Source organism: Oncorhynchus mykiss, chromosome 13 (assembly GCF_057628025.1).
Source record: "Oncorhynchus mykiss isolate SJ-2025 chromosome 13, ASM5762802v1, whole genome shotgun sequence".
Classification (NCBI taxonomy): Eukaryota; Metazoa; Chordata; class Actinopteri; order Salmoniformes; family Salmonidae; genus Oncorhynchus; species Oncorhynchus mykiss.
This window is the reverse complement of record NC_143034.1, coordinates 81,022,363-81,048,113: the sequence shown is the minus strand read 5'-3', so window position 1 is coordinate 81,048,113 and position 25,751 is coordinate 81,022,363. Positions and strand designations below refer to the sequence as shown.

At 40.6% G+C, this 25,751-nt stretch overlaps 3 protein-coding genes across 3 annotated transcripts in view; 2 read left to right on the top strand and 1 right to left on the bottom strand.

Annotated features, from left to right (window-relative positions):
- LOC149979040 (NLR family CARD domain-containing protein 3-like) overlaps nt 1-25,751 on the bottom strand; it is a 418,685-nt gene that overhangs the window by 75,774 nt on the left and 317,160 nt on the right. The window lies entirely within an intron of this gene.
- Nucleotides 1-25,751, top strand: part of LOC118938470 (NLR family CARD domain-containing protein 3) — a 133,092-nt gene that overhangs the window by 27,385 nt on the left and 79,956 nt on the right. The window contains exon 4 of the mRNA XM_090197862.1: nt 20,675-20,908. Coding sequence (XP_090053988.1) covers nt 20,675-20,908 — 234 coding nt within the window. The remainder of the gene's footprint in view (nt 1-20,674; nt 20,909-25,751) is intronic.
- Nucleotides 18,988-25,751, top strand: part of LOC110487472 (NLR family CARD domain-containing protein 3-like) — a 266,553-nt gene continuing 259,789 nt past the window's right edge. The window contains exon 1 of the mRNA XM_090197840.1: nt 18,988-19,107. The gene's annotated coding sequence lies outside the window, so the exon portion shown is untranslated. The remainder of the gene's footprint in view (nt 19,108-25,751) is intronic.

The window sequence follows — 25,751 nt, the reverse complement described above, 5'->3', positions numbered from 1 at the left end:
AGATGGCAGGGTGTATAAAGAGAAGCTAGTGATGTGGGGGTTCTCTCATAACCCTCAGTCCCCAGGTGGGTAGATGGCAGGTTGTATAAAGAGAAACTAGTGATGTGGGGGTTCTCTCATAACCCTCAGTCCCCAGGTGGGTAGATGGCAGGGTGTATAAAGAGAAACTAGTGATGTGGGGGTTCTCTCATAACCCTCAGTCCCCAGGTGGGTAGATGGCAGGGTGTATAAAGAGAAACTAGTGATGTGGGGGTTCTCTCATAACCCTCAGTCCCCAGGTGGGTAGATGGCAGGGTGTATAAAGAGAAACTAGTGATGTGGGGGTTCTCTCATAACCCTCAGTCCCCAGGTGGGTAGATGGCAGGTTGAATAAAGAGAAGCTAGTGATGTGGGGGTTCTCTCATAACCCTCAGTCCCCAGGTGGGTAGATGGCAGGGTGTATAAAGAGAAACTAGTGATGTGGGGGTTCTCTCATAACCCTCAGTCCCCAGGTGGGTAGATGGCAGGTTGAATAAAGAGAAGCTAGTGATGTGGGGGTTCTCTCATAACCCTCAGTCCCCATGTGGGTAGATGGCAGGTTGAATAAAGAGAAGCTAGTGATGTGGGGGTTCTCTCATAACCCTCAGTCCCCAGGTGGGTAGATGGCAGGTTGAATAAAGAGAAGCTAGTGATGTGGGGGTTCTCTCATAACCCTCAGTCCCCAGGTGGGTAGATGGCAGGTTGAATAAAGAGAAACTAGTGATGTGGGGGTTCTCTCATAACCCTCAGTCCCCAGGTGGGTAGATGGCAGGTTGAATAAAGAGAAGTTAGTGATGTGGGGGTTCTCTCATAACCCTCAGTCCCCAGGTGGGTAGATGGCAGGGTGTATAAAGAGAAGCTAGTGATGTGGGGGTTCTCTCATAACCCTCAGTTCCCAGGTGGGTAGATGGCAGGTTGAATAAAGAGAAGCTAGTGATGTGGGGGTTCTCTCATAACCCTCAGTCCCCAGGTGGGTAGATGGCAGGTTGAATAAAGAGAAGCTAGTGATGTGGGGGTTCTCTCATAACCCTCAGTCCCCAGGTGGGTAGATTGCAGGTTGTATAAAGAGAAGCTAGTGATGTGGGGGTTCTCTCATAACCCTCAGCCCCCAGGTGGGTAGATGGCAGGTTGAATAAAGATAAAACAATAGGCTACATAACAAAATCCATGAATGTATAAAACAATAAGGACACCTTTCTTTCCATGACAAACTGACCAGGTGAATCCAGGTGAAAGCTATGATTCCTTATTTGTCAATTGTAGATGAAAGGGAGGAGAAAGGTGAACTTTTTATGGCTGCAGGGGCAGTATTGAGTAGCTTGGATGAAAAGGTGCCCATTGTAAACAGCTCCTCAGTCTCAGTTGCTAATATATGCATTATATTATTGTTATTGGACAGAAAACACTCTAAAGTTTCCAAAACGGTCAAAATATTGTCTGTGAGTTATACAGAACTGATATTGCAGTAGAAACCCTGAGGAAAATCTAAACAGGAAGTGGCTTCTATTTTCCAAAGCCTCCCTTTGCTCCATTGTTATGGATATGAACCGGTTTCCTTTTCCTATCGCTTCCCCAAAGCTGTCAACAGTCTTCATACATAGTTTCAGGCTTTTATTTTGACAAATGTTGTGTAACTGGGAGTCTCGTGAGTGAACATCGGAAGATCATCTAAGGTACATTTTTAATTTGATTGCTTTTCTGATTTTCGTGATCGATCTACCTGATGCTAACTGTACTTAATGTTTTATCGTGCGATCGATAAACTTACACAAACGCTGGGATTGCTTTCGCTGTATAATTTCAAAATCTGACACGACAGGTGGATTAACAAAAGGCTAAGCTGTGTTTTCCTATATTGCACTTGTGATTTCATTAATATAAATATTTATAGTAATATTTATTGTACGTAGCGCTATGCTATTCAGCGGTTGTTGATGACACTTATCCCGATATCGGGATTGCAGCCATAAAAAGTTAATGCAACCGCTGTGTCAGATTTCAAAAAAACTTTACGGAAAAAGCAAACCATGCAATAATCTGAGACGGCGCTCAGATATAAACAACATTTCTCCGCCATGTTGGAGTCAACAGAAATACGAAATTACATCATAAATATTCCCTTACCTTTGATGATCTTCATCATAATGCACTCACAGGAATCCTAGTTCCACAATAAATTGTTTGTTTTTTCGATAATGGCCATTAATTATGTACAAGTAGCTACTTTTGCTACACATGTCCAAACGCTTAGCAGGTCCAGGCGAAAACTTCATAAAGTTATATTACTGGTCGACTAAACTTCTCAAACTAAGTAGAGAATCAATCTTCAAGATGTTGTTATCATAAATATTCAATAACGTTCCAACCGGAGAATTCCTTTGTGTCTACAGAAGTAAGGCGATATCATGTGGAATGCGCATGACCAGGAACTGGCTCTCTGCCAGACCACTGACTCAAACACCTCCCATCCAGCCCCACATCACAGTAGAGGCTTCATTCAACGTTCTACAGACTGTTGACATCTAGTGGAAGGTGTAGGCAGTGCAAACAGATCCATATCTTACTGGGATTTGAATAGGCGATGAGTTGAAAATCGACCAGCCTCAGAATACTCACTTCCTGTTTGGATTTTTTCTCAGGTGTTTGCCTGCAATATAGGTTCTGTTATAGTCACAGACATCATTCAAACAGGTTTAGAAACGTCAGAGTGTTTTATATCCAATAGTAATAATAATATGCATATATTAGCATCTGGGACAGAGTAGGAGGCAGTTCACTCTGGGCACGCTATTCATCCAAAGTGAAAATGCTGCCCCCTTTCCTAGAGAAGTTTTAAAGAAGGATTTTTAAGCCTGTAGACAATTGAGACATGGATTGTGTATGTGTGTCATTCAGAGGGTGAATGAGCAAGACAAAAGTTTTAAGTGCCTTTGAACGGGGTATGGTAGTAGGTGCCAGGCGCACTGGTTTGTGTCAAGAACTGCAACACTGCTGGGTTTTTCACGCTCATGTTCGACCACCCAAAGGACGTCCAGCCAACTTGACAACTGTGGGAAGCATTGGAGTCAACATGGGTCATCATTCCTGCGGAACTCAATGTTAAGAATGTGTCCTTAATTTCTAGTCCACTCAGTGTATAACCTATAGACTACACTGCTCAGTTAGAGTAATATCTAGTCCACTCAGTGTATAACCTACAGGCTACACTGCTCAGTTAGAGTAATATCTAGTCCACTCAGTGTATAACCTATAGACTACACTGCTCAGTTAGAGTAATATCTAGTCCACTCAGTGTATAACCTATAGACTACACTGCTCAGTTAGAGTAATATCTAGTCCACTCAGTGTATAACCTATAGACTACACTGCTCAGTTAGAGGCCGTCTGTTAAGGTGCCTCTTTATCAGCATCATAAAAGCTGATAGTTTTTCAACCACATCAAATATCCATCCAAGTCAAACTGAAATCTTATCAGAAACATGTTGGGCTTTTTACAATGAAGATTGGCCACTAGATTATTACCAGTTTATATTCATAACTAAAACATCCCCTCATTTTAACATTCTGTCATAAAGAACACATTCTAACATTCTGTCATAAAGAACACATTCTAACATTCTGTCATAAAGAACACATTCTAACATTCTGTCATAAAGAACACAATCTAACATTCTGTTATAAAGAACACATTCTAACATTCTGTCATAAAGAACACATTCTAACATTCTGTCATAAAGAACACATTCTAACATTCTGTCATAAAGAACACATTCTAACATTCTGTTATAAAGAACACATTCTAACATTCTGTCATAAAGAACACATTCTAACATTCTGTCATAAAGAACACATTCTAACATTCTGTCATAAAGAACACATTCTAACATTCTGTCATAAAGAACACATTCTAACATTATGTCATAAAGAACACATTCTAACATTCTGTCATAAAGAACACATTCAAATTAGTAACTAAAATAAAAAAACAGTTTTCCATTTCAAAAGGTGAAATAAAGAAATGACTATAATAAGAGCATATTAAGTGCCAAATAACATTTGTGACAATTTGTGGAAATAGGAAGACAAATGTGAATAACTGTTGTTATCAACAACAGTGATATTTGAGGCGTAACACTGGAAGACATGAGGTCTCCCATATTCTCCAGTAAAACATTAACAGACACTATAGTTTTGGTTCTAATACAAGGTATTAAGTGCCGTTAACAATTAAAAGGCACAAAAACCATAACTATTATCTGGGGAAGTGGGTATCAATACCATAACTATTCTCTGGGGAAGTGGGTATCAATACCATAACTATTCTCTGGGGAAGTGGGTATCAATACCATAACTATTCTCTGGGGAAGTAGGTATCAATACCAAAGCTATTCTCTGGGGAAGTGGGTATCAATACCATAACTTTTCTCTGGGGAGGTGGGTATCAATACCATAACTATTCTCTGGGGAAGTGGTTATCAATATCATAACTATTTTCTGGGGAAGTGGGTATCAATACCTTGGAAAACAGTTAATAAAAGACTTAGAGCTGGGAGTGAAGAAGATATAAACCCTCTGGACACCGTCAGGAGAGGTTTCAGAATAATAACTACTGAAATGGAGACAGACGGACCAGATTCTCCCTGTAAAGTGGGACTAGAGGAAGATAGAAACACCCTGGACACCGTCAGGAGAGGTTTCAGAATAATAACTACTGAAATGGAGACAGAAGGACCAGATTCTCCCTGTAAAGTGGGACTAGAGGAAGAGATAAACCTCCTGGACACCGTCAGGAGAGGTTTCAGAATAATAACTACTGAAATGGAGACAGAAGGACCAGATTCTCCCTGTAAAGTGGGACTAGAGGAAGATATAAACACCCTGGACACCGTCAGGAGAGGTGTCAGAATAATAACTACTGAAATGGAGACAGAAGGACCAGATTCTCCCTGTAAAGTGGGACTAGAGGAAGATATAAACACCCTGGACACCGTCAGGAGAGGTTTCAGAATAATAACTACTGAAATGGAGACAGAAGGACCAGATTCTCCCTGTAAAGTGGGACTAGAGGAAGATATAAACACCCTGGACACCGTCAGGAGAGGTGTCAGAATAATAACTACTGAAATGGAGACAGACGGACCAGATTCTCCCTGTAAAGTGGGACTAGAGGAAGATATAAACACCCTGGACACCGTCAGGAGAGGTTTCAGAATAATAACTACTGAAATGGAGACAGAAGGACCAGATTCTCCCTGTAAAGTGGGACTAGATGAAGATAAGTTTAATAAAGCCATAGAGGTGCTGAAAGAGGAGCACCAGCATTCTACTAATTTGGCTCCAATATGGGAACAATGTGTCAAACTGGATCAAACTGGTCATCATTTCCCTGTTGACGGAACATTCTCCTCCATGTATAAACTCCATATATAAAATCCATATATAAACTCCATATATAAACTCCATATATAAACTCCATGTATAAACTCCATGTATAAACTCCATGTATAAACTCCATATATAAACTCCATATATAAACTCCATATATAAACTCCATATATAAACTCCATATATAAACTCCATATATAAACTCCATATATAAACTCCATATATAAACTCCATATATAAACTCCATGTATAAACTCCATATGTAAACTCCATGTATAAACTCCATATATAAACTCCATGTATAAACTCCATGTATAAACTCCATGTATAAACTCCATATATAAACTCCATATATAAACTCCATATATAAACTCCATGTATAAACTCCATATATAAACTCCATATATAAACTCCATATATAAACTCCATATATAAACTCCATATATAAACTCCATGTATAAACTCCATATATAAACTCCATATATAAACTCCATATATAAACTCCATATATAAACTCCATATATAAACTCCATATATAAACTCCATATATAAACTCCATGTATAAACTCCATATGTAAACTCCATATATAAACTCCATATATAAACTCCATGTATAAACTCCATATATAAACTCCATATATAAACTCCATATATAAACTCCATATATAAACTCCATGTATAAACTCCATATATAAACTCCATATATAAACTCCATGTATAAACTCCATATATAAACTCCATGTACAAACTCCATATATAATACTTGAACCAGGTTATGTAGACAAAAGTGCAATTAGTGCAACCAATGTCAATAGTGAGGGGTGTGTCATAATTACTAAACCAATGACAATAGAGAGGGGTGTGTCATAATTACTAAACCAATGACAATAGAGAGGGGTGTGTCATAATTACTAAACCAATGACAATAGTGAGGGGTGTGTCATAATTACTAAACCAATGACAATAGAGAGGGGTGTGTCATAATTACTAAACCAATGACAATAGTGAGGGGTGTGTCATAATTACTAAACCAATGACAATAGAGAGGGGTGTGTCATAATTACTAAACCAATGTCAATAGTGAGGGGTGTGTCATAATTACTAAACCAATGACAATAGTGAGGGGTGTGTCATAATTACTAAACCAATGACAATAGTGAGGGGTGTGTCATAATTACTAAACCAATGACAATAGAGAGGGGTGTGTCATAATTATTAAGTTAATTAAAATGAATTAGTGAAACTGTTAAAAAACAATAGTTTATGGTGTATTAAATATAGTAGGCTATATTATATATATCCCCCTCTCCTATTGTTACATTCACTAGTTAATGGTGTATTAAATATAGTAGGTTATATTATATATATCCCCCTCTCCTATTGTTACATTCACTAGTTAATGGTGTATTAAATATAGTAGGTTATATTATATATATCCCCCTCTCCTATTGTTACATTCACTAGTTAATGGCGTATTAAATATAGTAGGTTATATTATATATATCCCCCTCTCCTATTGTTACATTCACTAGTTAATGGCGTATTAAATATAGTAGGCTATATTATATATATCCCCCTCTCCTATTGTTACATTCACTAGTTAATGGCGTATTAAATATAGTAGGTTATATTATATATATCCCCCTCTCCTATTGTTACATTCACTAGTTAATGGCGTATTAAATATAGTAGGTTATATTATATATATCCCCCTCTCCTATTGTTACATTCACTAGTTAATGGTGTATTAAATATAGTAGGTTATATTATATATATCCCCCTCTCCTATTGTTACATTCACTAGTTAATGGCGTATTAAATATAGTAGGTTATATTATATATATCCCCCTCTCCTATTGTTACATTCACTAGTTAATGGCGTATTAAATATAGTAGGCTATATTATATATATCCCCCTCTCCTATTGTTACATTCACTAGTTAATGGTGTATTAAATATAGTAGGCTATATTATATATATCCCCCTCTCCTATTGTTACATTCACTAGTTAATGGTGTATTAAATATAGTAGGTTATATTATATATATCCCCCTCTCCTATTGTTACATTCACTAGTTAATGGTGTATTAAATATAGTAGGCTATATTATATATATCCCCCTCTCCTATTGTTACATTCACTAGTTAATGGTGTATTAAATATAGTAGGTTATATTATATATATCCCCCTCTCCTATTGTTACATTCACTAGTTAATGGTGTATTAAATATAGTAGGTTATATTATATATATCCCCCTCTCCTATTGTTACATTCACTAGTTAATGGCGTATTAAATATAGTAGGCTATATTATATATATCCCCCTCTCCTATTGTTACATTCACTCAAACAACTTGGTATAAGTCATTGCCACAGTGCTGCTGCTTGGAGCTAGGGTTGGGTTGGGTTAGGGTTGGGTTAGGGTTAGGGTTGGGTTGGGTTAGGGTTAGGGTTGGGTTGGGTTAGGGTTAGGGTACGGTAGGATAGGGTAGGTTTGTGTTGGGTTAGTGTTGGGTTGGGTTAGGTTGGGTTAGGGTTGGGTTGGGTTGGGGTTGGGTTAGGGTTGGGTTAGGGATGGGTTAGGGTTGAGTTGGGTTGGGTTAGGGATGGGTTAGGGTTAGGGTAGGGTAGGTTTGGGTTGGGTTAGTGTTGGGTTGGGTTAGGGATGGGTTAGGGTTGGGTTGGTTTAGGGTTGGGTTGGGTTAGGGTTGGGTTAGGGTTGGGTTAGAGTTGAGTTGGGTTGGGTTAGGGATGGGTTAGGGGTAGGGTAGGTTTGGGTTGGGTTAGTGTTGGGTTGGGTTGGGTTAGGGTTGGGTTAGGTTGGGTTAGGGTTGGGTTAGGGTTAGGGTTGGGTTAGGGTTAGGATTGGGGTTGGGGTGGGGTGGGGTTGGGGTTTGGTTGGGTTAGGGTTGGTTTAAGGTTGGGTTAGGGTTGGGTTGGGTTAGGGTTGGGTTAGCGTTGGTTTAGGGTTGGGTTAGGGTAAGTGTTGGGTTAGGGTTGGGTTGGGTTAGGGTTGGTTTAGGGTTGGGTTTGGGTAAGTGTTAGGTTAGGGTTGGGTTGGGTTAGGGTTGGTTTAGGGTTAGGGTTGGGTTAGGGTTGGGTTAGGGTTGGTTTAGGGTTAGGGTTAGGTTTTGAATTTGAGTAGGGTTAAAAAGAGACTGATTTGTCTTGTGATGCACAGGTCTATTGTTGTGTACCCCTCCAATCTGAATAAATTCTATTGTTAAAATACACTAGACTGACTCCTAAAAACCTTAACAAACGTAAGTAGGTTCATATTGCTTCTAAAAATGATAGTGGTTATCTAGGACCATGAAGGGACTAAGATGTTAAAATATACAAGGGGTCAAGGGATAGATGCTTTATTAGTACATAAACCAACACAGTTAAAAGCCCATATATCTATAAAAGTACTATAAGATCAAGTGCTGAGTTTTAAAACAAATTGAAATACATAAAAACGAAAGGAATAAAACTATTATAAATAAGAATCTGTTAAATATAATAAAAGCCATACAAACTTTATTTATTGTGTTTTTTGTTTTATGGTGCATCCTTCTTCCAACTCCTTGAGAACCCTGTAAACAAGTGCTATGTCCTTCAATTGATCCTATCTTACCAGTTAAAACACTCATTCAGACCACTAGGTGTCATTGATCCTATCTTACCAGTTAAAAACGCTCATTCAGGCCGCTAGGTGTAATTGATCCTATCGTACCAGTTAAAAACACTCATTCAGACCGCTAGGTGTAATTGATCCTATCTTACCAGTTAAAAACACTCATTCAGACCACTAGGTGTAATTGATCCTATCGTACCAGTTAAAAACGCTCATTTAGACCGCTAGGTGTAATTGATCCTATCTTACCAGTTAAAAACGCTCATTCAGACCGCTAGGTGTAATTGATCCTATCTTACCAGTTACAAACGCTCATTCAGACCGCTAGGTGTAATTGATCCTATCTTACCAGTTACAAACGCTCATTTAGACCGCTAGGTGTAATTGATCCTATCGTACCAGTTAAAAACGCTCATTCAGACCGCTAGGTGTAATTGATCCTATCTTACCAGTTACAAACGCTCATTCAGACCGCTAGGTGTCATTGATCCTATCGTACCAGTTAAAAACGCTCATTCAGACTGCTAGGTGTAATTGATCCCATCGTACCAGTTAAAACGCTCATTCAGACCACTAGGTGTAATTGATCCTATCTTACCAGTTAAAAACGCTCATTCAGACCACTAGGTGTCATCGATCCTATCTTACCAGTTAAAAACGCTCATTTAGACCGCTAGGTGTCATTGATCCTATCGTACCAGTTAAAAACGCTCATTCAGACTGCTAGGTGTAATTGATCCCATCGTACCAGTTAAAACGCTCATTCAGACCGCTAGGTGTAATTGATCCTATCTTACCAGTTACAAACGCTCATTTAGACCGCTAGGTGTAATTGATCCTATCTTACCAGTTAAAAACGCTCATTCAGACCGCTAGGTGTAATTGATCCTATCTTACCAGTTACAAACGCTCATTCAGACCGCTAGGTGTCATTGATCCTATCGTACCAGTTAAAAACGCTCATTCAGACCGCTAGGTGTAATTGATCCTATCTTACCAGTTACAAACGCTCATTCAGACCGCTAGGTGTCATTGATCCTATCGTACCAGTTAAAACACTCATTCAGACCGCTAGGTGTAATTGATCCTATCTTACCAGTTAAAAACGCTCATTCAGACCGCTAGGTGTAATTGATCCTATCTTACCAGTTAAAAACGCTCATTCAGACCGCTAGGTGTAATTGTTTGTAGGTCTCTTATCCACCTACGTTCCACTGCTTTTCACCGCCCACTGGTCCACCCAGAACACGACTGTAATCCTGATATATGGAGGTAAGTGATGGGGTGATCCTGGAAATGAGTCACTAGTTCTGTGTGTAAATGGGCCCGTTTGATATTGTATAGATGTTGTTTAAGTCTATTTTCTATTGTATACTGGGTTTCCCCAATGTAGTGTTTTTTGCAAAATGTGCAAGTGATTATATATATGACATTTGGAGTGTAGAGTGAAATGGAGTCTAAAACTGGAGTGGAGGTCTTGCTGTATGAATTTGAAATTAATTTTCTGAAGTGGGCCGTGTAGGGTTTGGGTGGTTGTGGGGGCTTGGTACTGTATTTAGCTTGGATGAGGATGTCTTTGAGGCTCTTATTCCTTCTAAATGCTGAGATTATTCTATTTGGCTGGAGGGGTGTGTGTGCCTGTTGGGTGATGGGAAAATTGTGTTTGAACGCCTGATGTAACGGTCTGATACTATGTGAGAATGTAGTAACTAGGAGGATGAGGATTGTCTGCTGCTCGGAAGGGGAATGAGAGGAGGAAAGAAGATCGTGGTTCCGAGGGGGGTCAATTTCCAAATCTGTTGTTCTAGGAGGGGTAAGGTTAGGGGTAGGGTTATGATTAGGATTAGGGGTGGGGTTAGTGTTAGTGGTGGGGTTAGGGTTAGCGGTGGGGTTAAGGGTGGGGTTATGGTTAGGGTTAGAGTTAGGATTAGGTTTAGTGGTGGGGTTAGGGTTAGAGGTGGGGTTAGGGGTGGGGTTAAGGTTAGGGTTAGAGTTAGGGTTAGCGGTGGGGTTACGGTTAAGGTTAGGGGTGGGGTTAGCGTTAGGGGTTGGGTTATGGATATGGGCAGGAGCAGGATACCAACCCAAATTAGGGTAAGGGTTAAGGTTAGGGTTGTGGTCAGGGTTGAAATCAGGGGAAGGGGAGGATTTGGAAATGTCTCCGGAACCTATGTAATGGAGGTTGGGGTCCAAAAGAGTGATTGACAGACTTGTGTGATGTGAGTGTGTAGGTTGAATGGGAGAGAGGGCCCCCAAGGTGCTGTTTTTTATGTTTCTGAGATATCGTTTAGAGTGTCCTCTCTGTCTGAGTGCATGAAATAATGTTTGAATTGCTTTTCCCAGGTCCTGTTTGCAAGAGGAAATCCTAAGAAACCGTATAATTTGTGATTTAACGATGCCTCTAAATGTATGTTTGGGGTGATGTTAAGGGAATTTTTATCAATAATGACTAATTATGTATACATTTCAATCAGGACTGACTAATCAGAATACTATTATGTTACTGTATAGATGTATGAATTTTCTTTTAACCTTAGTACTGAATATAATGTGTGTAAATATAATCAAGAATTAGAACAATGACTGTCTGTTCCTTGGTAGAAATGAATGAACTTATAGCCAGACTGGCTAGAATGCTTATCTACACAGGTAGACCTTGGCTCGGATCATAAATAATCTAAGTCTTGAGAACCATACAGACATTGTACTGGAGCGGAGATGAGACGGGGTAGTACGAAAACTAATGACGTCATTTTCAGTTTATAATCTGTGGTAAACTGTATCATGTTCAGTACTCTCGAGAATAAACGCTGCTGATAGATTTTGAGACTGGTCTCTGTCTATTTCATGCAAATAAGAGTCTTACAAATTCTTAGAAATTGACAGAGTGTTTAATTTTAATTGGGTATTAAAACATATAGGATTTTAATTCCTGTAACAGGTGATAACTGTGTTTGTGGAGTAAAGCATGTGTATCTGTTGGTTTGAAATAAACTTTAGTGAATATTGTTTTTTGAGACTGATTTATGTGATTAAAGAAAACTGTAGTATCCAAGAAGTGTACTTCACATGGATCTATTATGTATTTAACCTTAATGGATAGGTGTTGACTGTTGAGAATGCTAATGAATTCAGTGAATAGTTGGATATCATGAGGCCAGGCTCCTATAATGTCGTCTAGAAGTCTGTAATAGAATGTAGGTTGATGTGGGCACTTGGCCAATGCCTCTCTCTCCCATTCAGCCATGTAAATGTTTGCATATGCCGGGGCAAATTTCTTGCCCATAGCTGTTCCCTCCACCTGTAAGTAGTGCTTATCATTGAATATAAAGTCATTGTGTGTGAGGCTGATTTCTAATAATTGTAGTATTTCATTGTCTGGTCTATTGATATCTGGGTGTGCATGGAAAATGTTTCTGACCATCTGTACTCCTGTTGCTGTATTTATGTTAGTGTTTAAGCTATCAATGTCTATAGTGAATATATATGTTTGGGAGGGAACAACTATGGGTTTGATCTTCTCAAGAAAGTGATAAGTGTCTCTGAGGTAGCTGGGGTGTCTAGTGGAGAGAGGGTTGATATAATGATCTATATAGTGGGCTATGTTGTATAATTCGCTATTACAGTCTGATACGATTGGCCTGCCAGGAGGAACTTCATAGGGAATAGTCCAGGTTTCTGGTTCTTTATGAATTTTTCAAAGCAGGTAAAACAGTCTAGGTGGTGGAGTGTCTGGTCCAAATAGAAAGTATTGTTGTTTTTTGGTGATGTGCCGTTTATCATAAAGTGTTTGTATGATTCTACGTAATTTAGTCTGGGTCTGTGCTTGTAGGCTGTTTCCTATTGGTACATAATACTTGGTGTTGGATAACTGTCTATTTGCCTCGTATGTGTATTGATGTATATCTAGGATCACTGTTTTAGATCCCTTATCTGCCGGTTTCAATATTATGTGAGGGTTGTTTATAAGTTATGTTATGGCTTGTCTTTCGATGCGGGTGATGTTGTTCTCTCTATCTGCCTGGGTGTAATAGTTGTGAAGGGTGTCTTGGTCGGTTCTGATTAGGTTCTTTACCCTCCTATCTATCTGGGACAGTTTGGGTTCCCAGATTGAAGGAAGGGTGAATGGTAAATGGTTGTCATTCGTCTGATAGTCAAAGTAGTCTAGAAGTTTAAGTCGTCTATGATATTTATGTGTGTCCCTATGAAGTTCCTCCCAGTCAAATTTACCAGGGCGGGGAATGAAAGACAACCCCCTCTCCAAAAGTTGGGTCTGTGCTGTTGTGAGTTGAAAAGACGGATAAATTCATGATGTTTGATGGGAGGGGGTAAACTACCACCTCTGCTGGGTAATCTAAGAAAGCAACTGGGGGAGGAAAGGGTGGAGAGAGTACAGGGAGTTGGGGGGAAAAGAAGGGTGTGGTGTGGCCTAGGTGTGTCCAAATTTTGGGTAGAGCCTATTCTAAATTTAGCTGCTCACACCAATTCTTAAAAATGAGGTCTGTTGTGGTTGTTGTCCAGTGTATCAGGTCTGTTGTTGTGTGGAATTCATCATGGGGTATCTCCAAGAGAAATGGGCCATGTGTGGTGATGTAACCGTTAATGACTGAGGTTTCGTTTTCGATCTGGTGAAAGGAGGTGTGAGTGGTTAATAATGGGGATGTAAATAATTGCATTTGGGAAAGTGACTCTTGCTTCCTTGTGCATTGATGCAATCTGTTTGATTGATGTTGTGTATGGGTCATTATCCATATTGTTTATGCCCACCGAGAGAACCACTATGCTGGTGTCTAAATGAACCTCTGTTTTCTCCAGAACCTTTGTGAAATGGTCAAATGTTGCTCCAGGGTAACTGTCCACTTGTATGTTTGGGTTATGAAATGGAGGGATTCTATTAACATTTGAGTCTCCCAAGACTAGTATTGGTTTATTTCCCTTCAAATTCCAATCCGCCACCTTGCCTTTTGGTCTGTCTTTATGGTACGATGGTTTCTGAAGGGTTGCTGGGGTTGGGGGTTGATGCTGGGGCTGAGGCTGGGGTTGGGGTTGATGCTGGGGTTGAGGCTGGGGTTGGGGTTGATGCTGGGGCTGAGGCTGGGGTTGGGGGTTGATGCTGGGGCTGAGGCTGGGGTTGGGGGTTGATGCTGGGGCTGAGGCTGGGGTTGGGGGTTGATGCTGGGGCTGAGGCTGGGGTTGGGGGTTGATGTTGGGGCTGAGGCTGGGGTTGGGGTTGGAATTCAAACTGGGGTGAGTATGTTGAGGCGCCAGTTATACAGGGGTCTCGGACTGGCAGTGACATGGTGTCTTTTTGGGAGGGCTCAGATTGGTTGTTTTTGGGTTGTTGCCCATTGTTTTGTCCATTAATTGTAATTTGCCCCTGGAATTGTCCAGTCCTAGTCTCACCCCCTGATGTGGCGCCTCCTGTTGGTGAGAGCGATAGAGGTGAAATCCTTTCCAAGATTTTAACTGAAACATTGCTGTGTTTAGGAGTTTTAACCAGGGGATTGGGGAGTGTTGCTATAACATTGAGGGTTTCTGGCTGCAGGCCCTATGGTGGAACTCAACTGGGGCCTGGATTAAATTAGAGGTGTTAGTGGTTATCAATTCAAGGTTGGAGCCTATGGTGGGCGATGGGGACCAATGATACGTTGAATACTGATCTCATGGGTGGTCCCTGGGTTGTTTAATCTCTGTGGGTCATGAGGGGAAGTGGAGGTCGGGGTTCTCATAATCTCTTACCTTTTACTTTGGAAGAAAGGGAGGGAGTAGGGGCCATGTTATTCTTAGAATGAGATGGGGAGGGGGGGGTGCCATGTTGTTCTTAGAATGAGATGGGGAGGGAGTGGGTGCCATGTTGTTCTTAGAATGAGATGGGGAGGGAGTGGGGGCCATGTTGTTCTTAGAATGAGATGGGGAGGGAGGGAGTAGGGGCCATGTTGTTCTTAGAATGAGATGGGGAGGAAGGGAGTGGGGGCCATGTTGTTCTTAGAATGAGATGGGGAGGGAGGGAGTAGGGGCCATGTTGTTCTTAGAATGAGATGGGGAGGGAGTGGGGGCCATGTTGTTCTTAGAATGAGATGGGGAGGGAGTAGGGGCCATGTTGTTCTTAGAATGAGATGGGGAGGGAGGGAGTAGGGGCCATGTTGTTTTTAGAATGAGATGGGGAGGGAGTGGGGGCCATGTTGTTCTTAGAATGAGATGGGGAGGGAGTGGGGGCCATGTTGTTATTAGAATGAGATGTGGAGTTGTTTGGGCCAATATTGCTGACATCTATCTGTGTCTGCGAAGGTGCAACAGGGAAGAGGGTGTTGAGGTATGGATCCCTATCTCAGTAGAAGATTGTGTCTGAGGAAGAAGAAGATACTGATTATTTAGCTTCTGGTTTAAAGAGCACTGTGCTGGGGAAGGGCGTGGTCCCAATGGTGATGATCGTTTTTGAGAAGCCTGATGCTTAACTAGAGGAGAGAATTTGGGTAAAGGAGGGAAGTCCTCCAACGAGGATGAGAAAGGAACTGGTGCTGAAGTGGTGGGCAGAGAAATCAACTGTCGTGGGGCCTGGATTTGAGCTGAGGCTGTATGCCAGGGGTTCTGTTGTTGTTCCAGTGGACCGGGAGCCAATGAGCTGAGGCTGTATGCCAGGGGTTCTGTTGTTGTTCCAGTGGACCGGGAGCCAATGTGGTTACTGAGGGGAAGGGGAGCTCTGTAGTGGGGTAAGAAAGGGTAGCCTTAGGGAGTTGTCTGTCGTGAGTTTCTAAGGAATGGTTCAACATTGTTTCCACTGTAGTGATGGTAGTGTGTGTCAGTTTGTGTGTGTATCTCTTATGCGCCCAGCCCACAGCTATGTGCAATGCAAGAGTGTTGAATGTATTGGGGTGGTTGTGTGAGTGATTCGATAACTGTCTGGTAGTGTATTTGTAATATGTTCATGTTATTGTTCATCCATTGCTGTGTGTTCTGTAGTACTTGGGTTACAGTGTAATCTGTGGGTGAGGATGCCTTGATCTAATTGGTGAGTCTGCTCACCTGTCTCATCATGCCACTAGGGAACCTTCGGCCTGAGATGGCTTTATCAATGATTTCTTTATGATGGATGGCCTGCATCAATTTGAAGTAGAGTTTTGATGTTTGCCTGGTTGCCTCATCAGGGGGTGGGTTTAGGCGTGGCTGTCTGCTGAGAGGGGGGTGTGGGACTCTATTAGTGGGGGGTTGTAAGACTCTGTTGTTAAGGGGTTGTTGGGCTCTACTACTGCGTTGCTGCGTTACTATACTCATAAGGGACTGCATGGTTTCCTATACCTGTTAGGGTGGGTGTCGTTCCCTAGTAGGGGCAGGACAGCGTGCAGCAACCGGACAGGTGTGTGTTTTAATTGCAAGATGTGAATTTATTGGCAGCAGGAGACGATGTGCTGCTCAGTGGGGGTTCTTACTGCCTTGTTGTTGAGGCTGGGGTTCGAAATAGAGGTAGAGTCTGGGTGTTGAAGATGGAGGCCGTCGATGTTGTAGCCAAACCCTAAACGTCTTTTTGTAACTCCTTGAGTAGATGTTGTTCAGTTCGCCTTGTTGAGGCTGGAGTTAGAGAGGTTGAGTCTGGATGCTGAGTCCGGGTCTTTTTATAACTCCTTGAGTAGATGTTGTCCAGTTCACCTTGTTGAGACTGAAGTTGGAGAGGTTGAGTCTGGATGCTGAGTCTGGGTCTTTAGAGAGGTGGAGTCTGGAGGCTGAGTCTGGGTCTTTAGAGAGGTGGTCTGGATGCTGAGTCTGGGTCTTTAGAGAGGTTGAGTCTGGATGCTGAGTCTGGGTCTTTAGAGAGGTGGAGTCTGGATGCTGAGTCTGGGTCTTTAGTGAGGTTGAGTCTGGATGCTGAGTCTGGGTCTTTAGAGAGGTGGAGTCTGGATGCTGAGTCTGGGTCTTTTTATAACTCCTGGGGTTGATGTTGTTCAGTTCGCCTTGTTGAGGCTGGAGTTAGAGAGGTGGAGTCTGGATGCTGAGTCTGGGTCTTTTTATAACTTCTTGAGTAGATGTTGTCCAGTTCGCCTTGTTGAGGCTGGAGTTAGAGAGGTGGAGTCTGGATGCTGAGTCTGGGTCTTTTTATAACTCCTTGAGTCGATGTTGTCCAGTTCACCTTGTTGAGGCTGGAGTTAGAGAGGTGGAGTCTGGATGCTGAGTCTGGGTCTTTTTATAACTCCTTGAGTAGATGTCCAGTTCACCTTGTTGAGGCTGGAGTTAGAGAGGTTGAGTCTGGATGCTGAGTCTGGGTCTTTTTATAACTCCTGGGGTCGATGTTGTTCAGTTCGCCTTGTTGAGGCTGGAGTTGGAGAGGTTGAGTCTGGATGCTGAGTCTGGGTCTTTAGAGAGGTGGAGTCCGGATGCTGAGTCTGGGTCTTTTTATAACTCCTGGGGTCGATGTTGTTCAGTTCGCCTTGTTAAGGCTGGAGTTGGAGAGGTTGAGTCTGGTTGCTGAGTCTGGGTCTTTAGAGAGGTTGAGTCTGGATTCTGAGTCTGGGTCTTTTTATAAGTCCTGGGGTCGATGTTGTTCAATTCTGTGGACTCAGATGTGCAGATTAAAAAGTTCTGGGTTGCAGTTCGGGTACAGACTCTCCAGCTGGAGTGTTTTTCTCCCAGTTCCCTCTAGAACCCTCCACATCTTCAATTAAAACGTAACTTTTACTATCATATAGTTAAAAAAAACAGGGTTGGGTTAGGGTTGGGTTGGGGTTGGGTTGGGTTGGGTTGGGTTAGGGTTGGGGTTGGGTTAGGGTTGAGGTTGGGTTAGGGTTGGGGTTGGGTTAGAGTTGGGTTGGGTTGGGTTGAAGCCAGCATGGTGATGGACATGAGTCTAAGGTTTGAAGACATATAATTCATTCTGTATTGATGTGTTTTAACCAGACTTCTAGTCCTGTAAACAGAGAGAACAACATACATGGAGTTGTGTTTAACAAGGTTTCATGTATGTTAATCATGTTCATTTGTATCTCTCTCTGTATGGCAGATTCTCAGTAGGTTTCCATGGTCCATTAACCTAACATGAGATATATAGAGATATATTGAACCTGGACCCATCATTATGATTCTACATTTATAATATGAACCTGGATCATCATAATGATTCTACATGTTATAATATGAACCTGGATCATCATAATGATTCTACATGTTATAATATGAACCTGGATAATCATAATGATTCTACATTTATAGTATGAACCTGGATCATCATAATGATTCTACATGTTATAGTATGAACCTGGATCATCATAATGATTCTACATGTTATAATATGAACCTGGATCATCATAATGATTCTACATGTTATAATATGAACCTGGATCATCATAATGATTCTACATGTTATAATATGAACCTGGATCCATCATAATGATTCTACATGTTATAGTATGAACCTGGATCCATAATAATGATTCTACATGTTATAATATGAACCTGGATCCATCATAATGATTCTACATGTTATAATATGAACCTGGATAATCATAATGATTCTACATGTTATAATATGAACCTGGATAATCATAATGATTCTACATGTTATAATATGAACCTGGATCATCATAATGATTCTACATGTTATAATATGAACCTGGATAATCATAATGATTCTACATGTTATAATATGAACCTGGATCATCATAATGATTCTACATGTTATAGTATGAACCTGGATCATCATAATGATTCTACATTTATAGTATGAACCTGGATCATCATAATGATTCTACATGTTATAATATGAACCTGGATCATCATAATGATTCTACATGTTATAATATGAACCTGGATCATCATAATGATTCTAAATGTTATAGTATGAACCTGGATCCATGATAATGATTCTACATGTTATAATATACCATGGCCTTTACTGGCCAAAGGTTAAACTGCTGTTATGGTTATGAAATACTATGGTGTTGTGTCACTAGACTTTGACCAGATATTATTGCATCCAAAGATCAACTGAACCTAGAACATAGATACAGAGACACTTGTCATCAGGAAGGTTCTCTCTCAACACAACGGAAAATATCTCAATGACTTGACATGTTCTGGTTGTGAATTCAGGCTACAAGGTAAGACTCTTCCCAGGGATTATTGTAAAGTGTGTAGAGACATTAAATGTCTGGTGTTATTTTAGTGTAGTGAATGACAGTAAAACACTCAGATGTAACAGTCCATTTCACCTGGGACAGCTACGTGACAGTTCAATCATACTAAATGGCGGTAACTGGGTGTAGTCAAGTCACACTCAAAAACATGTTGTTCATATAGCTAACTGGGTGTAGTCAAGTCACATTATAACATGTTGTTCATATAGCTAACTGGGTGTAGTCAAGTCACATTATAACATGTTGTTCATATAGCTAACTGGGTGTAGTCAAGTCAAATTAAAACACATGTGGTTCATATATTACTGTATCGCGGTTATTTTACAATTTGTGTATGTTTTATGTATAAATTGTAAATCGTCTTTCAGAATATCAGAACATTTGTTGTTTTCTAAATTCCAATGAGCTCCTGCTTCCTGTGTAATTTGGTATGAAACCACTGAACAGACTTTTCTTAACATTGTTATTATGAACTGAATTCAGTAACAGCATCATAATATCATACCTGTTGAACAAAGCAACACACTAGAATGAGAGAAATTATTAAAAGAGAAAGTGAGACATTATTATTATTATTATTATATATTATATTGTTATTATTATTATTATATTATTATTATTATGGACAAAAGGTGAAAAATATAAATCACGACTACATATTCATGTGATGCATTAAATCACCTGACTGTTTGGATGTGTCTGTTAGTAAATGTTTTATTTCTAAGAGATAATGAATAAAAGAGAACATCTGACCTTCAATAATTAGTTGTCACTGTGTTAACCACAACCAACATGTTGGATCTCTGTTTAGTTGTCACTGTGTTAACCACAACCAACATGTTGGATCTCTGTTTAGTTGTCACTGTGTTAACCACAACCAACATGTTGGATCTCTGTTTAGTTGTCACTGTGTTAACCACAACCAACATGTTGGATCTCTGTTTAGTTGTCACTGTGTTAACCACAACCAACATGCTGGATCTCTGTTTAGTTGTCACTGTGTTAACCACAACCAACATGTTGGATCTCTGTTTAGTTGTCACTGTGTTAACCACAACCAACATGTTGGATCTCTGTTTAGTTGTCACTGTGTTAACCACAACCAACATGTTGGATCTCTGTTTAGTTGTCACTGTGTTAACCACAACCAACATGTTGGATCTCTGTTTAGTTGTCACTGTGTTAACCACAACCAACATGTTGGATCTCTGTTTAGTTGTCACTGTGTTAACCACAACCAACATGTTGGATCTCTGTTTAGTTGTCACTGTGTTAACCACAACCAACATGTTGGATCTCTGTTTAGTTGTCACTGTGTTAACCACAACCAACATGTTGGATCTCTGTTTAGTTGTTACTGTGTTAACCACAACCAACATGTTGGATCTCTGTTTAGTTGTCACTGTGTTAACCACAACCAACATGTTGGATCTCTGTTTAGTTGTCACTGTGTTAACCACAACCAACATGTTGGATCTCTGTTTAGTTGTCACTGTGTTAACCACAACCAACATGTTGGATCTCTGTTTAGGGGTCAGTGCTCTAAAATGAGTCTCTCTGGAGCGAGAAAGGAGGGGGGCCCTGCCTCTAAAATGAGCCTCTCTGGGGAGAGAAAGGAAGGGGGCCCTGCCTCTAAAATGAGTCTCTCTGGGGAGAGAGAGGAGGGGGGCCCTGCCTCTAAAATGAGTCTCTCTGGGGAGAGAGAGGAGGGGGGCCCTGCCTCTAAAATGAGACTCTCTGGGGAGCATGACACCAAAACTAAGAGGTGAGATTACAATGTTGTTTGTTTCTAAAATGTGTTTCCACCATTTTTACACATTTTTTATTTATCAGACAGTATTGCTTAGGGGAACCTTGTCTGTAAAATATTGTTGTTCTAAGATTTTAATTCATAGTTTTTTGTGTATGAATTTTTGTTATTAAAAACGCTATACAGCTGGAATGGAATGTTTGTATCCTGTATATTAGACTGTGATATGTGGTTTTCTCACCAGCACACACACACACACACACACACACACACACACACACACACACACACACACACACACACACACACACACACACACACACCACACACACACACACACACACACACCACACACACACACACACACACACACACACACACACACACACACACACACACACAAGCACACCTCTATAAAATTGTAGCATGACACAATCATTTAGCCTCTTAATTATTATCTAATATGTTGGCAGGCATAACTTTATAGTTTTTATTCTGATCGTTGTTACAAGCTGAATTATGACAATAAATCCGTTATATCAACACACTCTTCACTCCTGTTGAAACCAAAAAGGGTTGTATCTTCCTACAATATACAGAACCACTAAAGTTCTATATAGAACCCTTTATAGGAGGTTAGGAAGTGTCTGAGTATACAGTATATATAGAATATATATAGAACCCTTTATAGGAGGTTAGGAAGTGTCTGAGTATACAGTATATATAGAATATATATATAGAACCCTTTATAGGAGGTCAGGAAGTGTCTGAGTATACAGTATATATAGAATATATATAGAACCCTTTATAGGAGGTTAACCTGTCTGAGTATACAGTATATATAGAATATATATAGAACCCTTTATAGGAGGTTAGGAAGTGTCTGAGTATACAGTATATATAGAATATATATAGAACCCTTTATAGGAGGTTAGGAAGTGTCTGAGTATACAGTATATATAGAATATATATAGAACCCTTTATAGGAGGTTAGGAAGTGTCTGAGTATACAGTATATATAGAATATATATAGAACCCTTTATAGGAGGTTAGCCTGTCTGAGTATACAGTATATATAGAACCCTTTATAGGAGGTTAGCCTGTCTGAGTATACAGTATATATTTAACCCTTTATAGGAGGTTAGCCTGTCTGAGTATACAGTATATATAGAACCCTTTATAGGAGGTTAGCCTGTCTGAGTATACAGTATATATAGAACCCTTTATAGGAGGTTAGCCTGTCTGAGTATACAGTATATATTTAACCCTTTATAGGAGGTTAGCCTGTCTGAGTATACAGTATATATTTAACCCTTTATAGGAGGTTAGCCTGTCTGAGTATACAGTATATATAGAACCCTTTATAGGGCTCTTTGGTCAGAACTCTAGAGGTTCTTCTTCACTGAATTGATCTTCATTATATCCAAACACACTGGTGGTCAGGGAGGCATCTCTTTGTTTGAATGATGGCCCACGTCAACTCTGGCATTACAATACATACATTACAATACAACGTTGACCATTAGTTACAGCAAACAACAACCATGTCTCTTCTGCTCCGTTCTTAACCCCTCCTCTCTTCACTAGATGGACGGTAACTTTAGTGTTTAACCCCTCTGTGTCCAAGGACCAAACTTTTGAATATTATTTTCAGTGCGCCTCAAGTAGGTTGGAAACATGACATTTACAACAACGTTTTTTTCTGATAACTAGTTCATTGCTTCCGCCATGGAGCCCAGTTTCATAATATTACTTTATGTATATAGTAATCGCTAAGAAACAGGCCTTATTTTAGGTCATTCTTCTCCCTGCCATCTCCTATTAGTTCTATTGAGCTCCGTGGAACCAACTCACCTTCTGAACGGTCTATTCCCAGCTCATTGTTCTGCGTCACCCTGTCAGCTCCTATTAGTTCTATTGAGCTCCGTGGAACCAACTCACCTTCTGAACGTTCTATTCCCAGCTCATTGTTCTGCGTCACCCTGTCAGCTCCTATTAGTTCTATTGAGCTCTGTGGAACCAACTCACCTTCTGAACGTTCTATTCCCAGCTCATTGTTCTGCGTCACCCTGTCAGCTCCTATTAGTTCTATTGAGCTCCGTGGAACCAACTCACCTTCTGAACGTTCTATTCCCAGCTCATTGTTCTGCGTCACCCTGTCAGCTCCTATTAGTTCTATTGAGCTCTGTGGAACCAACTCACCTTCTGAACGTTCTATTCCCAGCTCATTGTTCTGCGTCACCCTGTCAGCTCCTATTAGTTCTATTGAGCTCTGTGGAACCAACTCACCTTCTGAACGGTCTATTCCCAGCTCATTGTTCTGCGTCACAATGGCAGCTCCTATTAGTTCTATTGAGCTCTGTGGAACCAACTCACCTTCTGAACGTTCTATTCCCAGCTCATTTTTCTGCGTCACAATGGCAGCTTCACTCTTGTATCAATGACACCTGCCGGCATGAAGTTTGAACGCTGACGTCAGGTTACTTATTATCAACAGGGTTACAACTACTTGGTGAGCCTGATCGCTGTTCGCCTGGATACACGTTGTGGTGACCCACAGTGCTAAACCTTAAACCTTTTCTGGTCATGGTAAACATATTTGTTTTCAGAAAAATGTATACCACCTAACTAAAACGTATGTTCTCTTTTTCAAGACATGGCCAATTTAAACAGCCAGAAGAAATTATTTAAATTAAGAAACAACACTTTTTTTGATGACTTGTTGTTTCTAAATGGCTGCTGGGTAATTTGAAATGCATCGAAATGTTCGTTCGTAGTCATCGGATTGAGTGAAAGCTGCGCAGTTTCACTGAGTTAGAAAACAAATGGAAAGGTCTAGCTCATTGATTTGTAGATCTGACGCAGTTGCTACTTCAGATTATTAGCCGAATGAGTTATACAGTACCCACAGAAGGCCACAGGGAGGAGCAAGAGAGCTATAAACCCATACTGTTTTTTACCTTTAAATCCCTAAACCTAACAATCAATCAAATGTATTTATAAAGCCCTTTTTACATCAGCATCTAACCATACGTATTACCTATTTATCATTAACCTGAACCCTAATTATTTTAGAAACTGTTTTAGTAATATTATTATGTTAGTAAATACCATTATGGTACTAAATAGCATTTAGATTATTTTGTTAATCAAAACCTGTCCCAGCATTTTGCTGTTATTGTTTTGTTATTTTATTATATTTATTATTGTAAGGCAGAACACTTGATCAACAAGCCACATGTTTTATTTTTCAAATGTGGTTTGAACTGTGTGACCTAGTAACTTCTATGTGAAAGTCCAGCAATTGGCGTGTGAAAGGTGGGGCAGGTTAGAGATCTAAGGAATTAACCAGAAAAATACACTTTATTTCTCAGCTGCCCCTCAATGTCTGTACATTTCTCTTACATTAATTAATAACTTTAAACAACGTCTGTAGGTGAATTAATAACTTTTCATTGCAAAATGTCCAATAGATGGCAGCATATGACCACGAAGCATCAGTTATAGGCTACAAGCAGCAATATGATTGACATAAAATAGCACCGACCACAGCACCGATCCCATTATTTTCTAAAATAGTCACTCATGACTTTAGTTAGCTGTATATCTCCTATTAGGGCTGTGTTGCTTTTGGGAGAGAAAAAAAACTGACTATAGCAGGTATTGAATCCCAGGTAAATAATCACTAGTCAAAACCTCAACCTTAGTATACATGTACTATAAAAAATCACCTTAATATCTGATATTGCGAGTAAACAACCTCGGAATAGAAACGACAGAGTAAGACTTCCAGCCCGTCAATAAATTACATCTTGCAACCCTAGCGGTTAGCAAATAGCACATTTTCATTACACATAAATCATCATATATTATTAATGTATTGATCATATCAAATATCAAACCATTATTTTAACTACTCAAAGCAATTACATGTGGCTCAGGAACCACTGACTCATTGCATTATTCTGCAGTATTATCAAGACACCTGCTGTTAACTTTTAACTACTTAGGACAGCTCACGAGGTGTCCTAAATATCTGCTGACTAGGTGGGACGAGAGACTTCATGCATAGCTTTAATTTATACCCATATGTGTAAAATGTCTTTATTCTCAGCACTTATACGACCAATTTTCTACTCTTGAGACACTTTGGCGATATGGACCCAGATCTCAACATATTGTTATAAAAAAAACAGAATGTTTGTTTTACATAATAATAAAAAATGAATATTACTAATGTAACCCACTGTAAAGACTGGGTTTAGTTGATTGTGTTGCACTGATCATGTCCACGTTCTGGAACTGTCCGCGTCCCCGTACAGAACTGTCCGCGTCCCCGTACAGAACTGTCCGCGTTCCCGTACAGAACTGTCCGCTTCCCCGTACAGAACTGTCCTCGTCCCCGTACAGAACTGTCCACGTCCCCGTACAGAACAGTCCGCGTCCCCGTACAGAACTGTCCGCGTCCCCGTACAGAACTGTCCGCGTCCCCGTACAGAACTGTCCGCGTCCCCGTACAGAACTGTCCGCGTTCCCGTACAGAACTGTCCGCTTCCCCGTACAGAACTGTCCTCGTCCCCGTACAGAACTGTCCACGTCCCCGTACAGAACAGTCCGCGTCCCCGTACAGAACTGTCCGCGTCCCCGTACAGAACTGTCCGCGTCCCCGTACAGAACTGTCCGCGTCCCCGTACAGAACTGTCCGCGTCCCTGTACAGAACTGTCCACGTACAGAACTGTCCTCGTCCCCGTACAGAACTGTCCGCGTCCCCGTACAGAACTGTCCTCGTCCCCGTACAGAACAGTCCGCGTCCCCGTACAGAACTGTCCTCGTCCCCGTACAGAACTGTCCGCGTCC